The sequence below is a fragment of the Erinaceus europaeus genome, chromosome 3 (genome assembly GCF_950295315.1).
Source record: "Erinaceus europaeus chromosome 3, mEriEur2.1, whole genome shotgun sequence".
NCBI lineage: Eukaryota > Metazoa > Chordata > Mammalia > Eulipotyphla > Erinaceidae > Erinaceus > Erinaceus europaeus.
In genome coordinates, this window is record NC_080164.1 from 124,159,980 (window position 1) to 124,183,545 (window position 23,566).

At 37.9% G+C, this 23,566-nt stretch overlaps 2 protein-coding genes across 2 annotated transcripts in view; one reads left to right on the forward strand and one right to left on the reverse strand.

The window, feature by feature from the left end:
- BTC (betacellulin) overlaps nucleotides 1–23,566 on the reverse strand; it is a 543,453-nt gene that overhangs the window by 164,243 nt on the left and 355,644 nt on the right. The window lies entirely within an intron of this gene.
- EREG (epiregulin) lies at nucleotides 69–22,968 on the forward strand. The gene is made up of 5 exons (XM_007519841.2): nucleotides 69–324; nucleotides 13,386–13,472; nucleotides 15,437–15,560; nucleotides 16,174–16,323; nucleotides 18,945–22,968. The coding sequence occupies exons 1-5, from the start codon at nucleotides 276–278 to the stop codon at nucleotides 19,024–19,026; spliced, it is 492 nt and encodes a 163-aa protein (XP_007519903.1). The 5' UTR covers nucleotides 69–275; the 3' UTR covers nucleotides 19,027–22,968.

The window sequence follows — 23,566 nt, forward strand, 5'->3', positions numbered from 1 at the left end:
TAGTACCTCGCTGGTCTTTGAGCTCAAGGCTCCTCCCAGTCCGAACTAAATAAAAGGTCCCAGAGCCGACCGGCTGACATCACTTGCCTGATAGACCAGTATCCGAGGGCCACTGCAGAAGGACGCGTGGCCTCTCCAGCCTCCCGACCGGCTCCAGCAGCAGCCAGTGGCTACGCGGCTCCCAGCCGACAGGTGCGCTAGCTCGGCTGCAGCCCGCCGCCTCCCCGCGCTGTGCAGCCCGCGCCCCGCCTCGCTGAACCCCTGCGGGAAGAAGGATGGAGCCCTGCGGTGCTGGCCGGGTACCCGCGCTGCTGTTCTGCCTGGGTAAGTCCTCAGGCGCAGAGAAGACAGAGTGGGCGCAGTGTAGGTGTCAGCTAACAAACCCCCGAGCTTCCCGCCCGGCTGGAGTTAGGCGACTTCAGATGGTCTCTAGTTGGGTGATTCTGTCTTTCCTTCCTCCCAGGGATGGAACAGGTGGGATGTGGAAGGGGGAGTTGGTGGGGGTGGGAACCTGCATTAAAATGCCTTTCATTGACAAATTAGCTATCAGTGTATATATTATGCACAAATAGAGTTCCGTATCAGGCCAAAGAAAAACTCGTCTTTTTCTTCTTTGTTTTCCTTTCTTTTATTATTATTTTTAAGATTTATATTATTGATTTAATTCCTTCAATTTCTTCTTTTCCTTATTCGTGAAAGTTTGCTAGTTTTATAAATCCAAAGATTAATTTTGTCCTTTCTGTTGGAGGGTGGGTTGCAGACAAAAACTAATTCCACTTGTATGAGAGTTGGGGATAAGAAATGTTTTTCCTGGGAGTCGGGCTGTAGCGCAGCGGGTTAAGCGCAGGTGGCGCAAAGCACAAGGACCGGCTAAGGATCCCGGTTCGAACCCCGGCTCCCCACCTGCAGGGGAGTCGCTTCACAGGTGGTGAAGCAGGTCTGCAGGTATCTATCTTTCTCTCCTCCTCTCTGTCTTCCCCTCTTCTCTCCATTTCTCTCTGTCCTATCCAACAACGACAACAACAATAATAACTACAACAATAAAAAAACAACAAGGGCAACAAAAGGGAATAAATTAATAAAATAAATATTTTAAAAAAAAAAGAAATGTTTTTCCTTTTGTATTGCTGGGTTTTGTAAATCAAACCTGGTTTACCCTCGGGCGGGCTATGGTATGCACATGCGCGGGAGGCAGTTGGAAAACCTGAATAGTAGACAGTCTTGAGTGTGCCTTAGAGACTCTTGGCAGTATTTCCATGTTATAAATAAAAATTAATAAAATAAAATAAAAAAGAAAGAATCTGTCTTCCTATCTGAGATGATATAGTTCTCGTAAGGGCCTGGAGCCTGAAAAGATCATTTTAGAACCTTCCTTTTTTTTTTTTGGGAGGGGGGAGGATTACTTCTTCCCGACTCCTTAAACTGCATGAGGTATATTGTTCTGAGTATGAAAATTTTAATAAGGAAATAAAAGTTGTCAGGCTCACATTCTTTCTGGAGTTGCAAGGAGTGAATTCCCCTAACCTTACCTAGCAGGATGTGACAGTTAAATTATTCTTTCAACATGCTTTATCACAGGAGTTGGGAGATTTGATGAAATGCATACTATGCATAGTTGGAATTTAGGTATCCAGGTTTAGGAGTACACATGCAAACTAATTTGTGGTTTCAACCAAACCTGATAAGAATGACCTGAAGAATTTCAATCAGGTAAGGAAATGTATAAAATCAGACAACCTTCCTAGAAGTAAAAATTAACCTAGAAGGCAGAATGGCTTAGGGATTAGGGCTTAGGGTTTAGGGCTTTTTTTTTTTTTCTTCCCTCCTCCACACCCCCCCCCCCCACCCAGATCTGTACCGATACATCTGAACAATGCAAGTGTCTGTTCCAGCCACTCTTTGAATAATCTACTTTAAGACAGCAAGTGCCTATGAATAACCTGGTTTCTTCCCACCTAGTGAGTGTGTGTTGTGTGTTTTTGTAGTCATGAAAGTGCTTAGCTCCTTTATTGCATTACTTAATTATAGTTCACCTATTTCATCAGCTGCCAAGCCCATTTCCAAATGAGCTAGGTCAGTTTCTGTTTTCCCAGTTTGTTTAGATATTTCTCTGCCACTAGAAATGTACCTGTTTGAATTCCTATATCAAGTCATGACACTCCATTGAGGTATATATGCCCCATCGTCTAACTGTACTTGGAAAAAGAAAAAAAGTAACAGGCAAAACCATTTGAGATTCTCTTTTCCTCTTCCAGACATATAATTACCCAGAAAGTCTTTTCCGCATGTTTGTCCTTTAAAAGAGGGCAACATTTTTTAAAAAAAAATTCAGTAGACATTTTGTTGCTTTTATTTTTACTTTGTTGTTGTCTCCAGAAGGAGTCTTTTAAATATACAGGGAAAGGCACCACAGCAATAGTGAGACTTCCCCCAGTGCAGTGGGGTGATGTACTGACAAAACAGGCACACTCCCCAGTGAGATATCTTGTCAGTTCTTACTGCTGCTTTTTTGGGGGTAGAGTTTGTATGTATTTATGACAGGAAAAAATAAGATGCTTCGTTCTGAACTCTACCCCACACATGCAGGTTGCAATGGCTACACATATTTTACTTTAAAATTTTATAAACATTTGTCATTGATGTTCTTGCTTTATCTCTCAGGGAACTAAGTTCCCATAGAAAAGTGGAGTTAAATTGAGAAAGCTCTCACCTGGGTTGGCTAGCACATTTGGCTTACTGAACATGAACCAAAAGGGTTAAGATACCCCCAAACCAGACTGAACACATTGCTAACCCTTAAGTAGATAACACATCTCTAAATCAGCAAGTTTAAAGCTGAATTCTCATTTTTCATCTTATGATTGCTCCAGAGTGAAGAAAATAATTTTTATTTCCAATTCTGCAATTTACATCTAGGGCCTCTACATTTATAATAAACTATTTTGATGTCTAAATGTTTTTTTTAAACATGTTCATGAGTGATATCTCCAAGGCAATATATCCCCCCATTTCACTACACAGTGACAGATCATTGAGTAGAAGTAATACTCTTTCTTGAAAATATGTGAAGCCTAGCTCTCAATGAGACCTGACTTTCCTCTGATGATTCTGAACATTTACAAGCTTCCTGCATGTTGGCACAACCCAAGATGGCATGGCAGCTGACCTCTGCAGTCTGATTTTTGACCTAGGTACCCTTGCTGCTTTTCTTATCATGCTAGAAGAGCATTATGTAATTGGGGTGTGTGGTGGGGAGAGGGCTAACATTACAAAATTCCTACTGTGAGCTGATCATGCTGTGTTCAGGGTCTTTACAACTGTCATCTCAATTTCTCTTTAAAAGAACTATGTGAAGTAGGTATGACTCACCCAGTTTGACAACTGAAGACATGAAGGCGAAGACAGGAGTTAGAGATAGCAGAAAGCAAGTTCACTGTAAAATCATGAGTAAGGAATCAGAATGCCTCTGAATTATTAGGATATTTATCAAAAGGACAAGTTCTGATAGAGAAGTTGCAGAGCCGTTTATGACCATACCACCCTGAATACGCCCGATCTTGTCTGATCTTGGAAGCTAAGCAGGGTCGGGACTGGCTAGTACTTGGATGGGAGAAGTTTCAGAGCCTTTTTTTTTTTTTTCCTCCAGGGTTACTGCTGGGCTCGGTGCCTGCACCATGAATCCACCGCTCCTGGAGGCCATTCCCTCCCCCCCTTTTTTGTTGCCCTTGTTGTTGTAGACTCCTTGTGGTTATTATTATTACCATTGTTGATGTTGTTCGTTGTTGGATAGGACAGAGAGAAATGGAGAGAGGAGGGGAAGGCAGAGAGGGGGAGAGAAAGACAGACACCTGCAGACCTGCTTCACCGCCCGTGAAGCGACTCCTCTGCAGGTGGGGAGCGGGGGGCTCCAACCGGGATCCTTATGCAGGTCCTTGCGCTTTGCGCCACGTGTGCTTAACCCACTGCGCCACCGCCCGACCCCCAGTTTCAGAGCCTTTTATAGACTGCCCCAGGACTTAAAACTTATAGGGGAACTTATGTAAAAGATGGTTTATGTTGTCACTCCAAATCAGGTGCAGAAAAAAAAAAGCCAAAAACAGGAGTCATACCTGGTTTTGAGCACACATATTACAGTGTGCAAGGACCCAGGTTCAAGCCCCCAGTCCCCACCTACAGGGGGAAAGCTTCACAAGTGGTGAAGAAGGGCTGCAGGTGTCTCTCTCCCTCTCTACCTTCCCTCTCCTCTCGCAATTTCTCTATCTCTATATGATAATAATAATAATAAAGCCAAAGACAAAAATGTGTCTTCTTAAGCTATGCTAAGGTATTTCTAATTTCTTACTTAGTCTTTATTAAGTACTTTTTTATCATTAAAATTCAAAGAGTATCATTTTTATTATGAAGCTGTCATTCACAGTAATTGACTGAGGTCTTTATGTCTCTATCTGCCTAGATATATATTAAGTCAAGCAATGGAGAACTCAGTGAGAAGGGTTAAAGATGTCCTTTTTACATGATACTTTGTTTTTATAGTATCATGAATTGAATGTATTTATAAGGGATCAAATTATATTCTGTAAATGTTTTAAATATTTTATTCATTTATTAATGCAAATAGAAGTAATAAAAAGAGAGAGAGAAAGGGAAACAGCATTACTCTAGAATACAGACTAAGTAAGTGGCTAAGGATTAAACTTGTGATCATTCTTGAGTCCAATACTTTACCTTTGTGCCATCTCCTGGACTGCTCTGTAACATTTCTCTATTAACAGTGAGAAAACAGACATACATCGAAAACTTGAATTGAATGTCTTCCGTTCATTTTTGCTCAAGAATCTCCCTTTCCCTAGTTAATGGTAACCCAAGAGATGCAAATGCCCTGTAAGAAGTGACCAGATTAAGGTGTGGCTTCCTCTTCTGTCAGTCTTCATTCTGATTATAGGACCATGCAAATCATTTAATTAATATGGCTGTGGAGAACATTCCTTTTGAAGACAATGGGAAGGATCCTCAAAGTTATCGTGGGAGAGATCCTCAGGGAGGAGCACCCTGACAGCCATCACCTTGGTATGGCAATTCTGGAACCTATGAATAATGAAGTAATGTGATAGACTCAGTGTCCTCTGGCGATACAGTTTATGTAAGATTGGGTGTCTAGTTACAAGGCAAATAAAAGGTTCATTGACATTCTAGGTTAAAGTAATGATTTAATTAGCTCACATGCTACTTATAGCGATAATATGTAAGATGATTTGGCTGTCCAGATAAAAAATTATGTCTTAATTTCTTAAGTCAAAAATTTTTAATTTGTGGCATAAAAGTAAATTAAAAACAAATGCTCTTCAAAAAGTCTCCAGATAAGGGAAAGAACTTTTCTCTCTGACTTGTTCTCTTATTTTATTTCACTTTTTTGTCTTTCTTTCACATGCTTTATACATATCAAGCTATATTATTAGCTTATTATAATTAGATGACATCGTTTATAGAACACAGACTTCACAAAGCAGATGGACATGTAAAACCAAAATAAACTAGTGGACACTGACAACAAAACCAAGATTACCATAAGGGAAGAAGTTCGGGTTGAGACCAAGGAAAGAAGATGGTGACCAAGGAAGGAGAGGATGGTGGTCAAAAACAACAGAAGACCAAAAAATAGCTCACCTGGTTAGTGCCATGTGTGAGATCCAAGTTCTAACCCAGCCCCCACAGCACTGGAGGAAGTCTTGATGATGTGGTGTCTTTTCTTCTCTTTTTTTTTTTAATTTTTCTTTTTTATCCCACAAACCACTGCTCAGCTCTGGCTTATGATGGTGCTGGAAATTGAGCTTGGGAGCTTTGATGCCTCAGGCAGGAAAGTCTATTTGCATAACTCAGCCATATGTCTTTTTCCTATCTGAAAAACTCAGGCCAGCAACAACAAACTTAAGAGAACTCTCATTCCTGTTTTTAGTTGATACTTTCAGAAAACATGTATTCCTTTTTTTTTAACTTCAGTTTTCTCATCTGTAAAATTGAGATCATTATCAGATTATTATTAGATTTACTACATATATGAAAAAATAAAACACTTTTTAGAACTGTAACTTATCGTTATCAAGTTCTTTCTTAGAAAAAGCTTTATGAGGTGGGTGGGTGGTGATGCACCTGGTTGATCACACATGTTATAATGTGTAAGGACCTGGGTTCAAGCCCTCAGTCCTCACCTACAGGGGGAAAGTTTTGTGAGTGGTGAAGCAGTGTTTCAGGTCTCTCTCTCTCTCTCTCTCTCTCTCTCTCTCTCTCCATCTCTATCATTTGCTTCCCTCTCAATTTCTGGCTGCCTCTATCTAATAAATAAATAAAAATAGTAATTTTTTAAAAAAGCTTTATGAGATCATTATAACCACTTCCTTTTAACCAATAAAGGTATTTCATTTTATACATGAGAATACAGACTAGAAGAAGTTGCCCAGTGCATAAGGCTTCAACAGAATGTGCAGTGTCCTCTGCTGTTGACAGTTCACATCTGACTGAAATTCTCCTTATCCTTTAAGACTGAAGGAAAAGTATCAAGCCTTCTCTGATACCCCCTTCACTTTTCTCATACCACCATCAATGCCCCTACTTTACACTTCTGCTAGTCCTGCAGTCCTGCCCTTTTCACCTCACACTCTTAAGTGCTTATATCCCTCTTGCTTTCCCTCCTGTTTCTGTGCTTTTATCATTCACAACCAGGATAGATTCACATTAAGCACTCAAAGGATTTTAGTTGGTGGATGATTAGAATGATCCTTTCTTCACCACTGAGTTTTCACCACTGTCTCTTGACTAAAATAGCTGCTCTTTGAAAATGTGCTCAAGAAGCTGAATACTGTGCCCAGGAGAGAGTGATGGGTGTAGAAGTTCAGACTTGCATACTTCAGACCCCAGAGATCCCAGGTTCAATTCCAGGCACCATCATATGGCAGAGAAGAGTAGTGGTCCAGTGTCTTTCTCTCATGAAAATAAATAAATAAATAAATCTTTTTAAAAAGAAGCAAAATAGCTTGAGACTAAGTGTGGATTTTGACTATTAAATTCTGTTGTTTCTGCTAAAGTCTTAACAATTTTTACTTCCTATAGTTTCCTTTCTCATGATGTAGTTCAATAGTCTGTAGTCACTGATGTAACAATATTTAAGTGTGTGGGCTCTGCTACACTGTGTGTGAGACACACATATGCAAATTGAGCAACACTATGAATGGATAATAGTACATGAAAGAGAAGTATTACTCTAGAATGAAAGGGTCCTTGTTGTAATCTAATTTATTTTGATTTGGATAGAGATAACTATAAGAAGAAAGATGTAGGGGGCCAGGCTGTAGAGCACCGGGTTAAGCACACATAGTGCGAAGCACAAGGACCCACGCAAGGATCCCGGTCTCCACATGCAGGGGGGTCATTTCACAAGCAGTGAAGCAGGTCTGCAGGTGTCTTTCTCTCCCATGCTCTGTCTTCCTCTCCTCTCTCAATTTCTCTCAGTCCTCTCCAACAACAACTGCAGTAACAATAACAGGAACAAATGGGAAAAAGATGGCTGCCAGGAGCAGTGGATTCATAGTGCAGGCACTGGGTCCCAACAATAACTCTGGAGGCAAAAAAAAGAAAGAAAGAGAGAGAAAGAAAAGAAGAAGCAAGATGTAACACTGAAGGTTGAAAAGGTTACAAATAGACTCTCCCATAATATATTTTCTTGAAGAAAAACATAATCTCAATAGGTGAGTTCAAATAACACTCTAGAGATGGAGAATCTCAAATTCTATATTCTGAGCTCTTAGTGACAAAATCCAAGATTAATATAAACTGTATCATTAACACAGTGCTGGTATCTGCTTTCCTGCATTACAAGTGTGTTTCCATGAGAAATAAGATAATTTCTATTCACTTTTAGGGTAAGACAAATTATACTCTCACTTTGACTCACTGATTACTAATTTCAGCAGTTTTATTTTACTTTTTAATTTAATTAATTAATTAATTTATTTATTTATTTTTGCCTCCCGGGTTATTGCCAGGGCTCGGTGCCTGCACCATGAATCCACTGCTCCTGGAGACCATTTCCCCCCCTTTTGTTGCACCCACCTTTTTTTATCATTGTTGTGGTTATTATTATTATTGTTGTTGTTGCTGTCATTGGATAGGACAGAGAGAAATGGAGAAAGGAGGAGAAGACAGAGAGGGGGAGAAAAAGATAGATACCTGCAGACCTGCTTAACTGCCTGTGAAGCGACTCCCCTACAGGTGGGGAGCCGGGTGCTCCAACCGGGATCTTTAAGCAGGTCCTTGCGCTTTGTGCCAAGTGCACTTAACCCGCTGCGCTACCGCCTGACTCCACTTTTGAATTATTTTTATTCATTTATTTTATTTGATAGGACAGAGAGAAATTGAGAGGGTTTGGGGAGGTAGAGAGGAAGAGAGAAAGAGAGATACCAGCAGTACTACTTCACAACTCATGAAGCATTCCCTCATATATTTGGAGATGGGGCATTTGAACCCTGTCCTTGTACACGGTAACATGTGTACTCAACCAGGGGTGTTCAGCTGCCTCAGTCATTTTAAATATGGCTTTGTGTGGTAAATAAGCTCTATTAATGCTCTGAAGTATTTTCTAGAAATTACTACCAGAATTGTAGGGTATAATCCAATTCCTATGTGCTGAAAAACCCCATCTAATATTTTGAAAACATTTCAAGTCTATTAAGTTACTGGGACCAGGCAGCGGTGCCGCTGGTTAAGCTCACACATTATAGTGTGTAAGGACCCAGGTTCAAGTCCCTAGGCGCCCCCCTGCAGGGGAAAAGCTTCACTGAGTGGTAAAGCAGGGCTGCAGGTGTCTCTCTGTCCCTTTCCTTTCAATTTCTCTCCTTCTATATCCAATAATAAATAAATAAAAGCTTAAAAAAGAAAAAGAAAAATCTTTTAAAAGAAGTTATTAAACATTAAATCATTTCTTGCCATTTGACAAAGAAAAATTCTATAGCTGTCTTCTAAAATTCAAAATTGAAAGCAATATTAATTGCAATCCATTATCATAGCAACCTCTGTTTTTATCCTATTTTATCTCAGGAAGTTATAGTTGTTCTTTATATTTATATTTCATGAAGCATATTTATAAGTTTAACACTGAAAAACTGCAGGAAATGAATTATATATTATTTCCTCTATGTTTTATTATTTAAACAGTAAACTGTTTTTAGCACTGAGTGAGTACTAGATAGTACTGATGTGAAAATGTAGTTATTTTAACCAAAGAGAAACAAGATTTTATCTAGTAGTGAAATTTAATCTACAGCAAAATGGCATCCATTTTCACGCCTTCAAAGCACAGAAGAACTAACAAGCCTATTATATCTGAGATAAATAATCAAATTATAGATTTTCATGGAAGAATGTAGAAAATGAACTGTTCTGGACTACATAGGTATGTGACCATAGTGAAAGGGTGAGCAAAGCGGATTTTGCTGCCTGTCTGGGCTACGCAAATGGCTGTGATTCATTATGAGTTTGTTGTTCAGGTTGAAATCTTCTAAAAGGCTAAATTTAGACAATAAATTCCTTTGATTCTTTAACCTATTTTCATCTTATGTGCTTGACTTTTCAGGAGAGCTACTTTTCTCCTTGACAATGTAATTGATTTTGCAAAATCAACTTGGTCAGCCAGTTACCAAATCTTGGCAGCTTTCTAGATGAGCCCCTCCAGGCAAGATCAAAGGAAACCATACGCTACAAGAAGGACATTTATTTTCTGCATCTAACCTTCCTCCTGCCTCTTGTGCAAGCACTTCTTAAGTGTCCCAGGGTTCGCAACACTTAGTGATAACCCCCAATGTGAGGGATGGTATTCAACCTGTCCCTTGAGGTCCTTGATGTTGTGTAAGGGTGTAGGCTGGGTCCTGACTCATAGAGTAGAGGTGATTTGTATCCTGTGAGTCAGCAGCACCACTTCCTGCTGGCACGTTTGAGATTTCACTGAAACACAATCTCTGAAAGGTAAAGGTAGAGAGATGAATAGGCAAGTTTTAGATTCCCAAGACCATCTGGAATTTGATAGAAAAAATGGCCTCTAATGGGATTTAGATTTCCATTGCATACTGAGATAGAAGTTCTAGTAGCCAATGCTGAGTTTATAGATCATGTATCCTAGACCACCCTTTGAAGAATCCCTTTGTATTTTGCTTATGCACATAGAATTGACCCCCATATTTGTTTTCTGATACCTGGTCACTATCCACAATCCTTAATACTGTAGCAAATTATTTTCTTAGCAGGGACCTATGGTCAAGGGTCAGTAACTTATACATATTTGCAGTTGACCTATTTTGTTATGAACTAGGATCATAAAGCCATGAGAAACTTATTAAGAAAACATTCAATATGTATATTTATGTGTATAGTTTAAAAATAATGAATGGTGATTCTTAAGTATAGCAGGAAATGTTTATCAGAATTCTCCACAGATGAGCCTTTACAATCTTTTTGTGAACCTCTCCCCTTTATTACTTAACTCTGTTTTTCAGGGGTCCTTAGTAGAGGTAAGATAAAAGCAAATTTGAAAACCACTGCTTAGCACTGACATTTGAGAAAAGCATGAACATTGCTTATAGTTTTGTCTGTAAAACACCCGGATGTTGAGTTAACACAGCAAGTCTCACAGAAACCATCCTGAGTGATGGACTATGTCCAAGGGAGAGTCACAGTATAAGAGAGCCTAGGCTTTGTGGGGGCACACCCTGCATAGATCATTCTTTAATTCATGAAGACAAATATTTCACCTATGACCTGATCAACTGGAGCGAAGTTTCCAAGAGTGGAAAAACTAACAGCTACTGAAAGTTTAAAAAATAAACCAGCAAAAACAAAATAAAATACTAGGAAGCAACACTTCCAAGTAATTGGGCAATTCTACAATAGTTGCAGGTTGTAGTAGCAATCAACTTCAAACAAGAAAGAGTAGTGTCTGATTTCTATAAACCAAAGAGAAATGAGCTTCCTAGGTACACCTGTGAGGTGAATATGGCTGATCCTTTGGTGAGAGAATTAATAATGTCTCTTCTGAAGCTTTTCTCAATAGAAGAGTCAACAAGTGGGGAACTAGAATTTCAAGGAGGTGTTGAGTAAAATATATGTTAAAGGGTTTGAATTTTTAGTAGGAGAAGTACCTGGCAAACTTATGGATACAGACACAGAAAAGTACAAGGGCTAGAAAGACAGCTTATCACCTGGCAGGGCATATATCAATACAAGGGCATACACTGCCATGCACACAGCCCAGGTTTGAGTTGAAACACCACATAAGAAGTGCTATATCTCTCCCTCTGTCTTTGTCTATTTATATTAATGTAGTAGTAGTGGCCAGGAGTGGTGAAACTGTATTCATGAGGTCTCAGTTACACACACACACACACACACACACACACACACACACACACACACAAATAGAGCGAGGGAGAGGGAGAGGGAGACAGAGGGAGAGAGATAACTATCTTTTCCTGTCTGATCAACTAATAACAAAATCTAAACCAGCGATTTTTGTCATTTAATGAAGATAATTTTTTCCTATAAAAGCAATTGAAACAATATTTATATTGTAGGAGAAATATGGAAGGGGAGAGAAATAGTTCTAAAGTTTTCAATAAGTGTTTTCAAACAGCTAAAAATGTGTGATATTTGATATAAAAATATATTTGTAACTCTCACCTTCTATGGTCTTGGACCAAGCATTTGCTATAACTACAATATTTAACTGTACTGAGTTTGGAGCTAATACTACTTCAGAGAATTATTCTGTGTCAAGTTTCAAATATCATTAAATTATAAACTGATGCTAATGTGTAACTTTTTCTTCTTTTAAAACCCAGATATGAGATTTTTAATACACTTATGCCACTTCTGAGTAAAAACAAAAGCAAAGAACAACAACAACCAAAAACAAAAACCCTTCATACATGCTTTCAAATCCCAAATTACAAAGAAAGTTATAATCTCGTTACAAACCAGTAGAGGGCACTACTCACTTATAATGCTAATGCTAGCCCAGGTCTGAAGTTGAACCTAAAAGTTTGAAACCTAACAGTTTCTGGCATATCAGATATATCAGAAAAATGCCATTCAATTTTCGTCTCCCCAACTCTGGAAAGTAGGGAAAAATGAGATTCAAGAAGTTTAATATGTCCCAAATCATATAGGATCAAATTTGCCCCCAGAATTACCTTCCAACTACACTTAACTGCCTCCCCTACAAGGCTAGGTACTTTATGTCCACTATTTTCTAGTGTTAATGCTTATGTACAGATTCTACCATGTGGCCCTCTAATAACAATGTCTCCTGGGGGAAAGTACTTGAACTCTTTGTGGCTCAGTTTTTTCATTTGTCTAATGGGGATAACAGTTGTCTCAAAGAGTCACTGAGAGAATAAAATAAGGTTATATAGAGAAGTATATCTGAATTAGACCCATTTAGAGTATGCATTCAAAAAATATCAGTTACTGCGAATTACTACTACTGCTATTACTACTACTACTACTACTACTACTACTACTACTACTACTGTCACCACAACCATTAATGTTTATTATCTAACAGTTACTCATCTAGACAGGAAAGAGTGGTTGAAATACAAATACCTGACTCCTAAACTGAAGACTTTAAGCTTTCTTCAGTAAATAGCTATGCAATTAAAAGAATCATTTTATGTATTCTAGGCAATTTAGAAACTTCTTGAGTCATTCTCTACCTGGTTTCCATCATTTATCTTTTCAGTGGGAACACATGATGGGTTGCCTTATCCTAACACATACTGTACTGACAAAAACTGATCCAGAGCTCACAATAGTTTGTCTAGTATGTGTGTTCTATATGCAAGTATCTTCCGACTTTCCTAAGATATTTTATTAAGCAAAATATAGTCCCTGCATACTTCAGTGTGCTATGTATCTCAGGTACTTAAATAAACAATTGCTTTATGTTAGGTAGAGAGTCCTATTTAGCATTGCTATAAATAGGAACGTAGATTTACCTTAAGACTTCTTTTGTGGCAGTCTGCCTTGAAGTCTTTCCAAATGCATGAGGGAATAAGAGTGTATATTCTATAATTTTCCAATGACTAAGCTTATTTGAAAAGATGATTAGTGTGTTAACTTTAGAGCAAGTCAAATTGGTATCTGCGGATGTATGTTAAGGTCATTAGTTTTGGACACAAGAGTTGGTGGTTTATTTGTTTATAATTGCGTGCTGATTCCTAGGAATTACTTTTTTTTGAATCATAATTAAAACCACTCTACAAATATTATAGTTCTATGGAGATATAGCCGAGATTTCCTTGCTTGAACCATTATTGACATATTGAATTTTCTTTCGTCAGTAGGTTTCCATCTTCTGCAAACAGTTCTCAGTGCAAGTGTGATTCCTTTGTGTGCTCCAGGAGAGTTTGAAGAGAACTGCACAGGTTTAGGTGAGCCTAACTTTGTCAATACTGCATCACAGCATTGTAATTCTTAATAAAAAAATGTAAACTCAAAGTCTATAAATATGTGAGAGTAAAGAAAAAAGAAAGGAGGGAGTAACAGTTTACTAACAAAACTATTTTTAATCCCTTTATAAGCCAGTAAACTAGAAATATTATATAAAGGAGTAACTAGTAGTTAGGGAATAACATTTAGTTAAATAGAAGATTTGTTCTCAGTGAATTAAGGGACAAAAGAAAATCAGATTCCAGGCTGGAGAGATAGCATAGTGGTTATGCAAAAACTTTGATGCCAGAGGCTATGATGTACCAGGTTCAGGACCATTATAAACCTGAATTGAGCAGATTTCTCATTACTTTTGCCCATTTGCTGTGAAAAAACTGTGTGATTTTCCTGTGAAACTATTGTTAGAAGTTGAATTCCGGACAACTTAGCCATTATTACACAGTTGATAATATTTCTTTTTTGTAGGAGGAACAAGTGATCCTCTTTCTAATTATATCACTCATTCAGAAAGTAAATATGGAGTACTTAATATATGCCAAATTATATCAAGAAATGCAGAGATAAGTGATACACAGTCTTTCCCCACAAGGACCCTGGAGGATCTGCTTCCTTTTTTAAAAAATTTCTTTATTGGGAGATTAATGGTTTACAGTCAACAGCAAAATACAATAGTCTGTACATGCATAACATTTACACATAAGAATAAAACCCCCACTAGATCCTCCTCTGCCATCAAGTTCCAGGACCTTAAACCCCCCTCCCCACCTCACCCTACTCCATAGTCTTTTACTTTGGTGCAATACCGACTCCAGTACAAATTCTGCTTAGTGTTTTACCTTCTGATCTTGTTTTTTAATTTATGTCTATGAGTGAGATCATCCCAAATTCATCCTTTTGCTTCTGACTTATCTCACTTAACTTGATATCTTCAAGCTCCATCCAACATGGGGTAAAGAAGTATTCCATTGTGTATATAGACCACAACTTGCTCAGCCACTCATCTGTTGTTGGACACCTGGGTTGCTTCCAGGTTTTGGCTATTACAAATTACGCTGCTATGAACAAAGATATACACAAATCTTTTTGGATGGGGAAGTTTTGTTCCTTAGGATCTGCTTCCTATCGAGTTTGAACTTTTGAGTCAAGGGTTATCCTGAGAAACCTGAATCTCCTCACAACTTTACCTTCTCCCTTTTCTGTCTTTCAGTAGATTCTTTGTTCTCTGCATTTTCAGTCTGCCTCCTTCCTACCTGTTCTTGTTATTTGTAAGAGAATTATAATCATTGTGCAATTGTTCATGTTGAAAACATCCTACACATTTTAGTAACTAAAACATCTAAAATAAAGCTTACATGTAGTTTGAAAAAGAGCTTCATTCTTGTATCTGTCCAACCAGGAAGGCCTTTTTTTTTACTCAGCTTTGTGTGTTTCACACTCAGCTTTCTCAAAGGGAGATGTTTGGGAGCTCTGATTTCTTCGACAATACCACAAAAAGATTGAATACATTCCTCAAAATATTCCTTTCATGCCCCTTGCTTTCTTGCACAAGTGGTTTCAGTTTGCAACTAATTTTGGAGTAATGAATTTCAGAATTATTTTGAGATTTGAAAGTATATATATTCGAATGTGTATAAGTTACTGTGGATGATGATGATGTGTGTGTGCGCTAAGTTTACATTTTCAAACTGAAAGGTTATCTTTTGACATATCCATCATTGGGTCTTTATTTGCTTTGTCTCAGCTATTTGATTTTCCCTTTGAGCTCAGTTATTAAGTAGTATATTGAGTATAATATCTAGAGTCATTTTCCTGTCATGAAAAGTTTCCTAGCCTCACTGGAATTTGACCTGCTCTTTTAGTGTAACTCCACAGTTACTAATGTGAAAGACTGAGTAGTGCTTCAAAGAAGGGGAGCAGAATATTTGACTTTCTTTATCTTTTATAGTCCAGACAGAAGACAGTCCACGTGTGGCCCAAGTTTATGTAACAGAGTGCAGCTCTGACATGGATGGCTACTGTTTCCATGGACAGTGCATCTATGTGGTGAATGTGAGTGAAAATCACTGCAGGTAATACACCAAACAAATAGAACCCTTTAAAAAAAACTCTCTCCTTTTTATATTTTGTGGTTACTACATATTCTCATGAATGCAGCTATTCCTGTGTGCTCTATTAGCATACAATTTGTATAAACTGGTAGAAGCTATTTGGAGTGAGCATTTTGAAATTCAGGAACATGTAGCCATTTTAAAATGGAACAGATATTTCAGGGGTGTAATGGAGAGGGCTTCCTATGCTTCCCTTTTCCACACTTTCCACAATAGCTGTTCAAGTCTTGGTCTTTCAATGGACTTCTATACCAACTACTATTTGAAAATTTGATTCCACTCACTTAGGCAAAGAGCACCTCAAGCCTACAAAACACCCTTCTAGGTGGCCAGTCTCTGGGGCAGCTGAATTGAGCTGTCATTCTTACATTACAGTTTAGCTTGAGACTGACTTTAGACTGACTCTCTTCTAGCAATGTTGGTCTAGTACAGTGGTTAGTCTTTGCATTCATCTTTGCAACTCTGGGAAAAATTTGTTGATTCTTACTTGTGGTGGGAGACTAGTTCTTGACAAGCTTAATTTGTGATCATGATTTTATTTTTAAAATTCTTGATCTTTCACCTTTCCCTCCAGGTGTGATCTGGGTTATACTGGTCGTCGATGTGAGCACTTCATTTTAACTGTCCAGAAACCACTGAGCAAAGAGTATGTGGCTCTGACTGTGATTCTGATTCTCTTGTTTCTTGTCATCATTGCTGGTTCCACACACTACTTCTGCAGATGGTAAGTCAGTGAATTTTTACAGTCTGCTCTCCTAAACTGCTTTTTCATAAGATTCACTAGGTGTAAGTATGAACAACACATTATTTACAGAGCTATTGTAGACTCAACACTGATGATATTTATTAAGAAATTTTGGTCACAGAACATTAAGTTTGGTGCTATCACTAGCTGTTATTTGTTATCTCTGAGAATTTTCTTTATACCAGATCACTGCTTAGCTCTGGTTTATGGTGTTGCTAGGGATTGAAATCAGGATTTTTGATATCTTAGGCATAGACATCTATTTTTTTTAAGTTTATAAAATGGAAATATTGACAAGACTATAGGATAAAAGGGGCACAACTCCACACAATTCCCAACACCGGAACTCCATATCCAATCCCCTCCCTTGATAGCTTTCCCATTTTTTTATCCCTCTGAAAGTATTGGACCCAGGGTCATTATGGAGAGCAAAAGGTGGGAGGTCTGGCTTCTGTAATTGCTTCCCTGCTGAACATGGGTGTTGACTGGTTGATCCATACTTCCCAGCTTGTCTCTCCCTTTCTTTCCCTAGTGGGGTAGGGATCTGGGGATGTGGGGTTCCAGGACACATTCCTGGGGTCATCTGCCCAGTGAAGTCAGGTTGGCATCATGGTAGCATCTGGAACCTAGTGGCTGAAAAAGAGTTAACATATAATGCAGAACAAATTGTTGACTAATCATGAGCCTAAAGGCAAGAATATTGCAGATGAAGATTTGGGGTCTCCGTGTTGGAAAAAAAACTAGTAGGTCTATTTTAGTTATATTCCAAGGGGGCCATGACCCTACACTAATTTTTGCCTGCAACTGACATATAATAAGGCATGGGAATCTTTTTCATGATCACTATGCTATATCCTTAGCCCCTATGCAACCTTATGCAAATCAAACTTGGAATAACAATTCCTTCCTCTGTAAAGTTCACATAGAAATCCTTAGCCTACATTCCTAACTATATAATTTTCAAGTAGTGAATATGCTATCTATGTAAACCATGAAGCATGGTTTCACTTAGTGATTTGTTTTTTTAACTTACCAGGTCAAGTATGGCATTTCATGAGACACATTTCACAAACTTATAGCCCAAAGGCTTAGGACTTTAAATTTTTTAATTTTTTAAATATTTATTTATTTTCCCTTTTGTTGCCCTTGTTGTAGTTATTATTGTTGTTGTTATTGATGTCGTCATTGTTAGATAGGGCAGAGAGAAATGGGGAGAGGTGGGGAAGACAAAGAGGAGGAGAGAAAGATAGACACCTACAGACCTACTTCACCACCTGTGGAGCGACTCCCCTGCAGGTGGGGAGCCAGGGGCTCAAACAGGGATCCTTATGCTGGTCCTTGTGCTTCACACCACATGCGCTTAACCTGCTGTGCTACCACCTGACTCCTTGGACCTTAAAATTTAAGGCCAGTTTGTAGAAATCAGTTTCTAGAGAATTATAAGATCTTACCTGAAAAACTATGATTCATGTAAGTCTCATAAAGTCTTTCTGTTCTCATACACAATACTATACTTACATGTGTGGCTAACTGAGAAAAAGTAGACTAAGCCTTAAAACTACTGACAGTATCAGACAGGCAGACTCCCCCCCCGCCCCAGATTTACTTATTGATACAGGAGAGAGAAAGAATGAAGGAGAGAAAACCAGAGAATCAACCTGTTTTATGTGATGCCAGGGATAAGACCTGGGGGCCCATGCTTTTAAATCTAGTGCTCTAACTACTACATATATACACAGAGGAGAGAGAGGGAGAGAGTAAGGAATTGAGAGATGGCTCACCCTTGGAAGGTACACTCCTAAGGTCCCTGGTTTGAGTCCAGGCACCAATTATAAGGAAGCACCATAAATGCCATAAAAAAAAAAAATCTATAGATTGTTAAGTGGTATTGGATCTCTCTGCTCTCTAAGAAAAATAAAAAAAGAAAGAAAGAAAAGTCAGATATGAGAAACTGCTGAGTATAATTGTGCACAAAAGAGGCCCAAAGTTTACTTCCTGACATTGCAATAGAATTTACAAAAGAATAAAAGAAGAGAGAAAATATGCACTGGGAGCAGTGAATTGGTCATGCAGGTGCCAAGGCCCAACAATACGCCTGGTAGAAAAAGAATATACGAAAAAGAGTGAATTAGAGAAAGAGAAGTTGGGGAAGGGAGAAAGGAAAATAGCAGGCTCTAATGCAACCACTGTATTCATTTAACTTGGTGATGTTAAAGGTACCAAGAAGTCCTCTAGCTGTTTCCTCCTCAGACTGACGCCAGAGCACTGTCTTTCTTCTTATTTTGTCTGGCCCAGCCCAAACATACTAACCTTTGTTATTTAAGAAATGATTTGTTGTGGTCCAGGCAGTGGTGCAAGCAGATAGGGCATTGGACTGTCAAGCATGAGGTCCTGAGTTCAATCCCTGGCAGCACATGTACCAGACTAATATCTGGTTCTTTCTCTTTCCTATCATTTCTCATGAATAAATAAATAAAATCTTTAAAAAAAAAAGAAATTATTTGTTGGTATATGACCCTTTTGAGATTATCTTGTTAATATGCCTTATCCTTACTACTGTTCGCCACATTGCTAATACTTTCATTTCTGAATATTTCTAGGTACCGACATCGAAAAAGCAAAGAATCAAAGAATGAGTATGAAAAGGTGACAGCAGGGGATCCGGTGCTGCCACAAGTCTGAATGGTGCCATCAAGCTGATGTGCAGGAGGGCACAGCATGCCTGGTTATGTGACTGTTCCTATTTTATTAATGATATTTATGTCAGGTCATGTGTTAAGTCCATAGTGGTATATTTTTAATATACACAGGAAAGTTTTTATTTTTATTTTATTTTTGACAAACTATTTGCTAATGTATAATGCACTCAAAATATTTAATATATAAAGAAAATGGTTATTTTTGTAAGATATTGTTGTCTGGGCTAAGTGCTCAGATGAAAGTTTCAAAGCTTATTTTGCCAGCTGCTCATTGCTTAGGAGTAAGCAGTGCCCACTTTACTTCTCACCAAGTGTCAGCAAATGACCGACTGGTTGCTGTACATGTGACTATGTGGTTAAATCAATGTAATAAGGCATATTTTTCTTCTCGACAAATCCATAGTAACTGGTTTGACCACATCATAGTTGTATTCATTGATGTATTGTTGGCACTAGTATGTAGTGAACTAAAACATTAGTGCAATAGGAATTGGGGTAGGTGTGTGTGTGTGTGTGTGTGTGTGTGCACGGTGTGGGGGGGATATTGACCATGTGCTAAACACCACACATTTGAATCAAATTAAATGTGGGAGGCTATGCTTTCTCCACCCCATCCTTGGATATACAGCTCCTATCTGGCAGGGAAGTACCATCCCTTGTCTTTATCCACAGTTCCTTCAGATACGTGTCTAACAAATTCTCCTTAAGTCAGTTGGACTCAATTTCATACTAACTTCTATGTAAATAGTAGGTATTTTACAGTGTCATAACATTCCTTTTTTTTTGAAGTACAACACTTATATGAGGAAACTGTTGCCCAAGAGACAACTAAAACAAACAAAAACCGCCCCACTTGAAATTTGTGCTTCCTTTAAGAGTACTTATATTTGGGGCATGGTGGTGGTGCACATGGTTGAGTGCACATGTTACGTTGTGCAAGGACCCGGGTTCAAGCCCCTGGTCCCGACCTGTAGGCAGAAAGCTTCACGAGTGGTGAAGCAGTGCTACAGGTGTCTCTCTGTCTCTGTTGCCCCCTTCTTCTTAATATCTGGCTGTCTCTATCCAATAAATAGATAGAGATAATAAAAAAATAAAAATAGTACTTATATTTATAGAGACTTTAACAAAGAACTGAAAGATTAAGTCACAGTTCAAAATTTAATAGGCAAATCATTATTTTAAAGCACAGCAACTCTATATATTGTCTGAAGATGGAAGTAGAGTTGTTTCACTTTTTTTTTTAACTAGAGCACTGTTCAACTTTGCCTGATAGTGGTGCAGGAGATTGAACCTGGGACTTTGGAGCTTCAGGCATGAGAGTCTCTTTGCATAACCATTATGCCAACCAACCCCACCCTGTTTCACTTATTTATGTAAGAGTTTTAACATACAAACAATGCAATAAGTAGTCTCTTCTAGAATTTAAAATTATGTCCTGACACAAAAAGAGGAAGGAAATGAAAAAATAAATCATAGGGCATTTCTTCATATGTGCGCACATACTGAGAACTTTCAAAATTTAGCAATTTAACCATATCTTGCTGAGAAGACAATAATGAAACTAGGACTCTATTTCCTATCTTTTCTTATTATTTGGAAGGGACTAAGAGATGTCCTGCCCTCAGAAAACCATAACTTACTTCAGAGACTAGTTAATAAGGGTACTTTGAGTCAACAAGTCTATTTGTCACCACTTCCAGATCCCTTAGGAACCTGCTCTGTGAATGCTAAATCTTTGGGAAACACATCTTATCAGACAGGGCCTGTTCTTCTTCTATCTTTTTCCTGAAACATGCAAGGGCAGCAAAGAGAAAATAAACAATGTTTGACCTCTGAAGTGCCAGGTGCCAGGACTTGCCTCCATATGAAATCCTACATTATAGACTTTGGTAACAGTTAGACCAATCTTAGCCAAAATCATGGATTTGTTCCCTTACTTTGAAGGGGAGGAGGCAAACAAATGTACATATATACACATTTATAAGTATGTATATACATGTATATTTCTCTGCATACTCAGGCACAAAATACCCTGGAGACATGAATTCAGTTAATAGTCACAGTCATTTGCTGCTCTGTCACTAATGTTTAACTCTTAAAGCAGGATAAAGATACAATTTACTTCAGTGAAAATTAAAAGGTTGCTTCTTGGGTAGCACAATTCATGTCAAATGTGCTATATAAGAACACATTTTTGATCCTATACATACTTATTGGTACCTATTGTGTGTATAACAAGTTTACCTTATAAGGATCAGGTGATGGTGCACCAGGTTAAGCGCACATAGAACAATGCACAAGGACCTGCTCAAGAATCCCAGTTCAAGCCTCTGGCCCCCCATCTGCAGGGCAGTCGCTTCATGAGCGGTAAAACAGGTCTCCAAGTGTCTCTTTCTCTCCCCCTTTCTGTCTTCCTTTCCTCTTTCAGTTTCTCTCTGTCCTATCCAATGAAAAAGGAAATAATTGGCCTTCAGGAGCACTGGATTCATAGTGCTGGCGCCAAGCCCCAGGGATAACCCTGGAAGCAATAAAGAAATAAAGAAATAAAAAGTTGAGCTTTTTTTTAAAGTGATCTTGATAGTTTCAAAAATGTATTGACTAACCAAAAAATCAGCTGTAGTCCATTCATGCAATCCATTTACAAAATATATTGGTTTGTCTTAAAACATCTCAGATCATATTTCACATCAATTGCAAGTAGTTTGAGGTGTTTCTAAATCTCTATTTCACTATGGTTAAACCTTACACCTTTAAAAGTTGGTCCTCATTTATAAGTGTATATTAAATAATACAATGCTATGCCCTAGTTTACTTTGTATCTGTGAGAATAAATAAATAATAATTGTTTTGGTATGAATAATTCTAAACACACATTAGAAAATATGATAGTTATCAATTTATATTTTCTACAAACACTGGGAAGATTTTGGCTCACATTTATTCTGCCTTCCTCATTTTACAGATTTGAGTGTCTAGAACAACTATGTGCACACCAACATCTTGAGAACAAATGCAAATCTAATGCAGAAATTCATAATTTATGTATTTCATTAAGGTTACAGAGTAATTCATTGGCACAATATAAAACTTAGGGCAAAAAGTTTAAACTTAAAATTTAGACTTCTGGTAGCTATAATAGAAACATGTTTTTATCTCTCATATCCTTTTATTCTCATCTCTCTGCCAAGAGTCAAAACAGAGAGACATAGCAGAATTGTAGGGATGATACAGCATTAAGAATATGTCAACACAGATTTTTGTTTTGAGTCCTTAAGGAAAGAGCTAGCTAAATTCAACTGTTATCAGGTATCAAATCAAATTTTACACAGAAAATGTGTAAACTAATTCCTAATTTGCATTTATTTCAGCAAGAGGATTTTAAAAAACTCGTGTCTGATCTGCCTTGTTATTTTTTGTACAATGTTCATGCTGTAGACTTTTGGGGGGAAAGGGTTTTTTTCCTGCTCTTGTTCATATGGCAGAAAAGGGGAGTAACAATTCATATAAATGGTGTTCTGGAGTACATTCTAAATGTTTTAACTAAAGGATACATTTGTCTAAAACATGCCTGTTATTCAAGTTGGATGATATTAAATGTAAGATAGTATATATTTTCATTGCTTTTTGTTGCACTCTGTAATTGCACTTTTTAACTTCGAAGAGCCATTTTGGTGTATGTTAAAGATGTTATAGGACATAAAGTTGTATTACAAGCCACTTAAAGTAACTTATTTGACAATGAATTTTATCAGAGTACTGAATTGTATCAATTTGTTTGTGTTCAATATCAGCTTTGATAATTGTGTACCTTAAAGTATTGAAGGAGAATTTAGATATTTTACAGGGTATTGTTAATTTTATTTATTTTGTTGGGAATTGGAAACAACAAATGACAAATAAAATGCATTAAGTATGATAAATAAAATATTTTATTTATCGATATAGTCTCTTTTTTCTTTTTTCCTTTAATGCATTAAAAGCTTACAACACAACAATGACAGTACTATAATACATTTCAATATCAAACACATAATGGTCTTACTTTGGGAACGCATTCTATAAAGGAATTATATTTTATGGCTCACCACAGAAGAATTTATTAGAATTAGCATTAATAATACATTTTAAGTATAAGTGTTTTTAAAGAGCATTTTAAAAGAATTTCTGCAGAGAACAGATAATCTGCTGTGAGGTAACTTTGAGCTTATGAAAGGACACATATTCCACAAGCATACCTCATGATTCTCTCAGCATCTCCAAATCAAGAAGCTCTGCTTGCCTGGACTCACAAAGCAGAAAACACTGTTCCCCCAGAAGCTTCGTCACAGTAAGGTGTTCATTGGTGCATGCTGTAACAGTCTGTAGAGTGCCTTGTCCATTTATTTGATCCTGTATACTTTATTAACTAGCAGGGAGCACAGAGAAGTATAAGGACCATTTTATGGTCAGGCCAAGTAATTTGTGCAGGGTCCAGTAAAAGGTAGAACTGACACCAGAAACAAAGTCTCCTGATAATCTGAGGT

Bases quoted from the DNA above. Each gene is read 5' to 3' on its own strand.
- EREG (XM_007519841.2), top strand. From the start codon at position 276: ATGGAGCCCTGCGGTGCTGGCCGGGTACCCGCGCTGCTGTTCTGCCTG. The intron at 13,473-15,436 runs GTGAGCCTAACT...TATCTTTTATAG, and splicing joins AGAGAACTGCACAGGTTTAG to TCCAGACAGAAGACAGTCCA. The intron at 16,324-18,944 runs GTAAGTCAGTGA...GAATATTTCTAG, and splicing joins ACACACTACTTCTGCAGATG to GTACCGACATCGAAAAAGCA.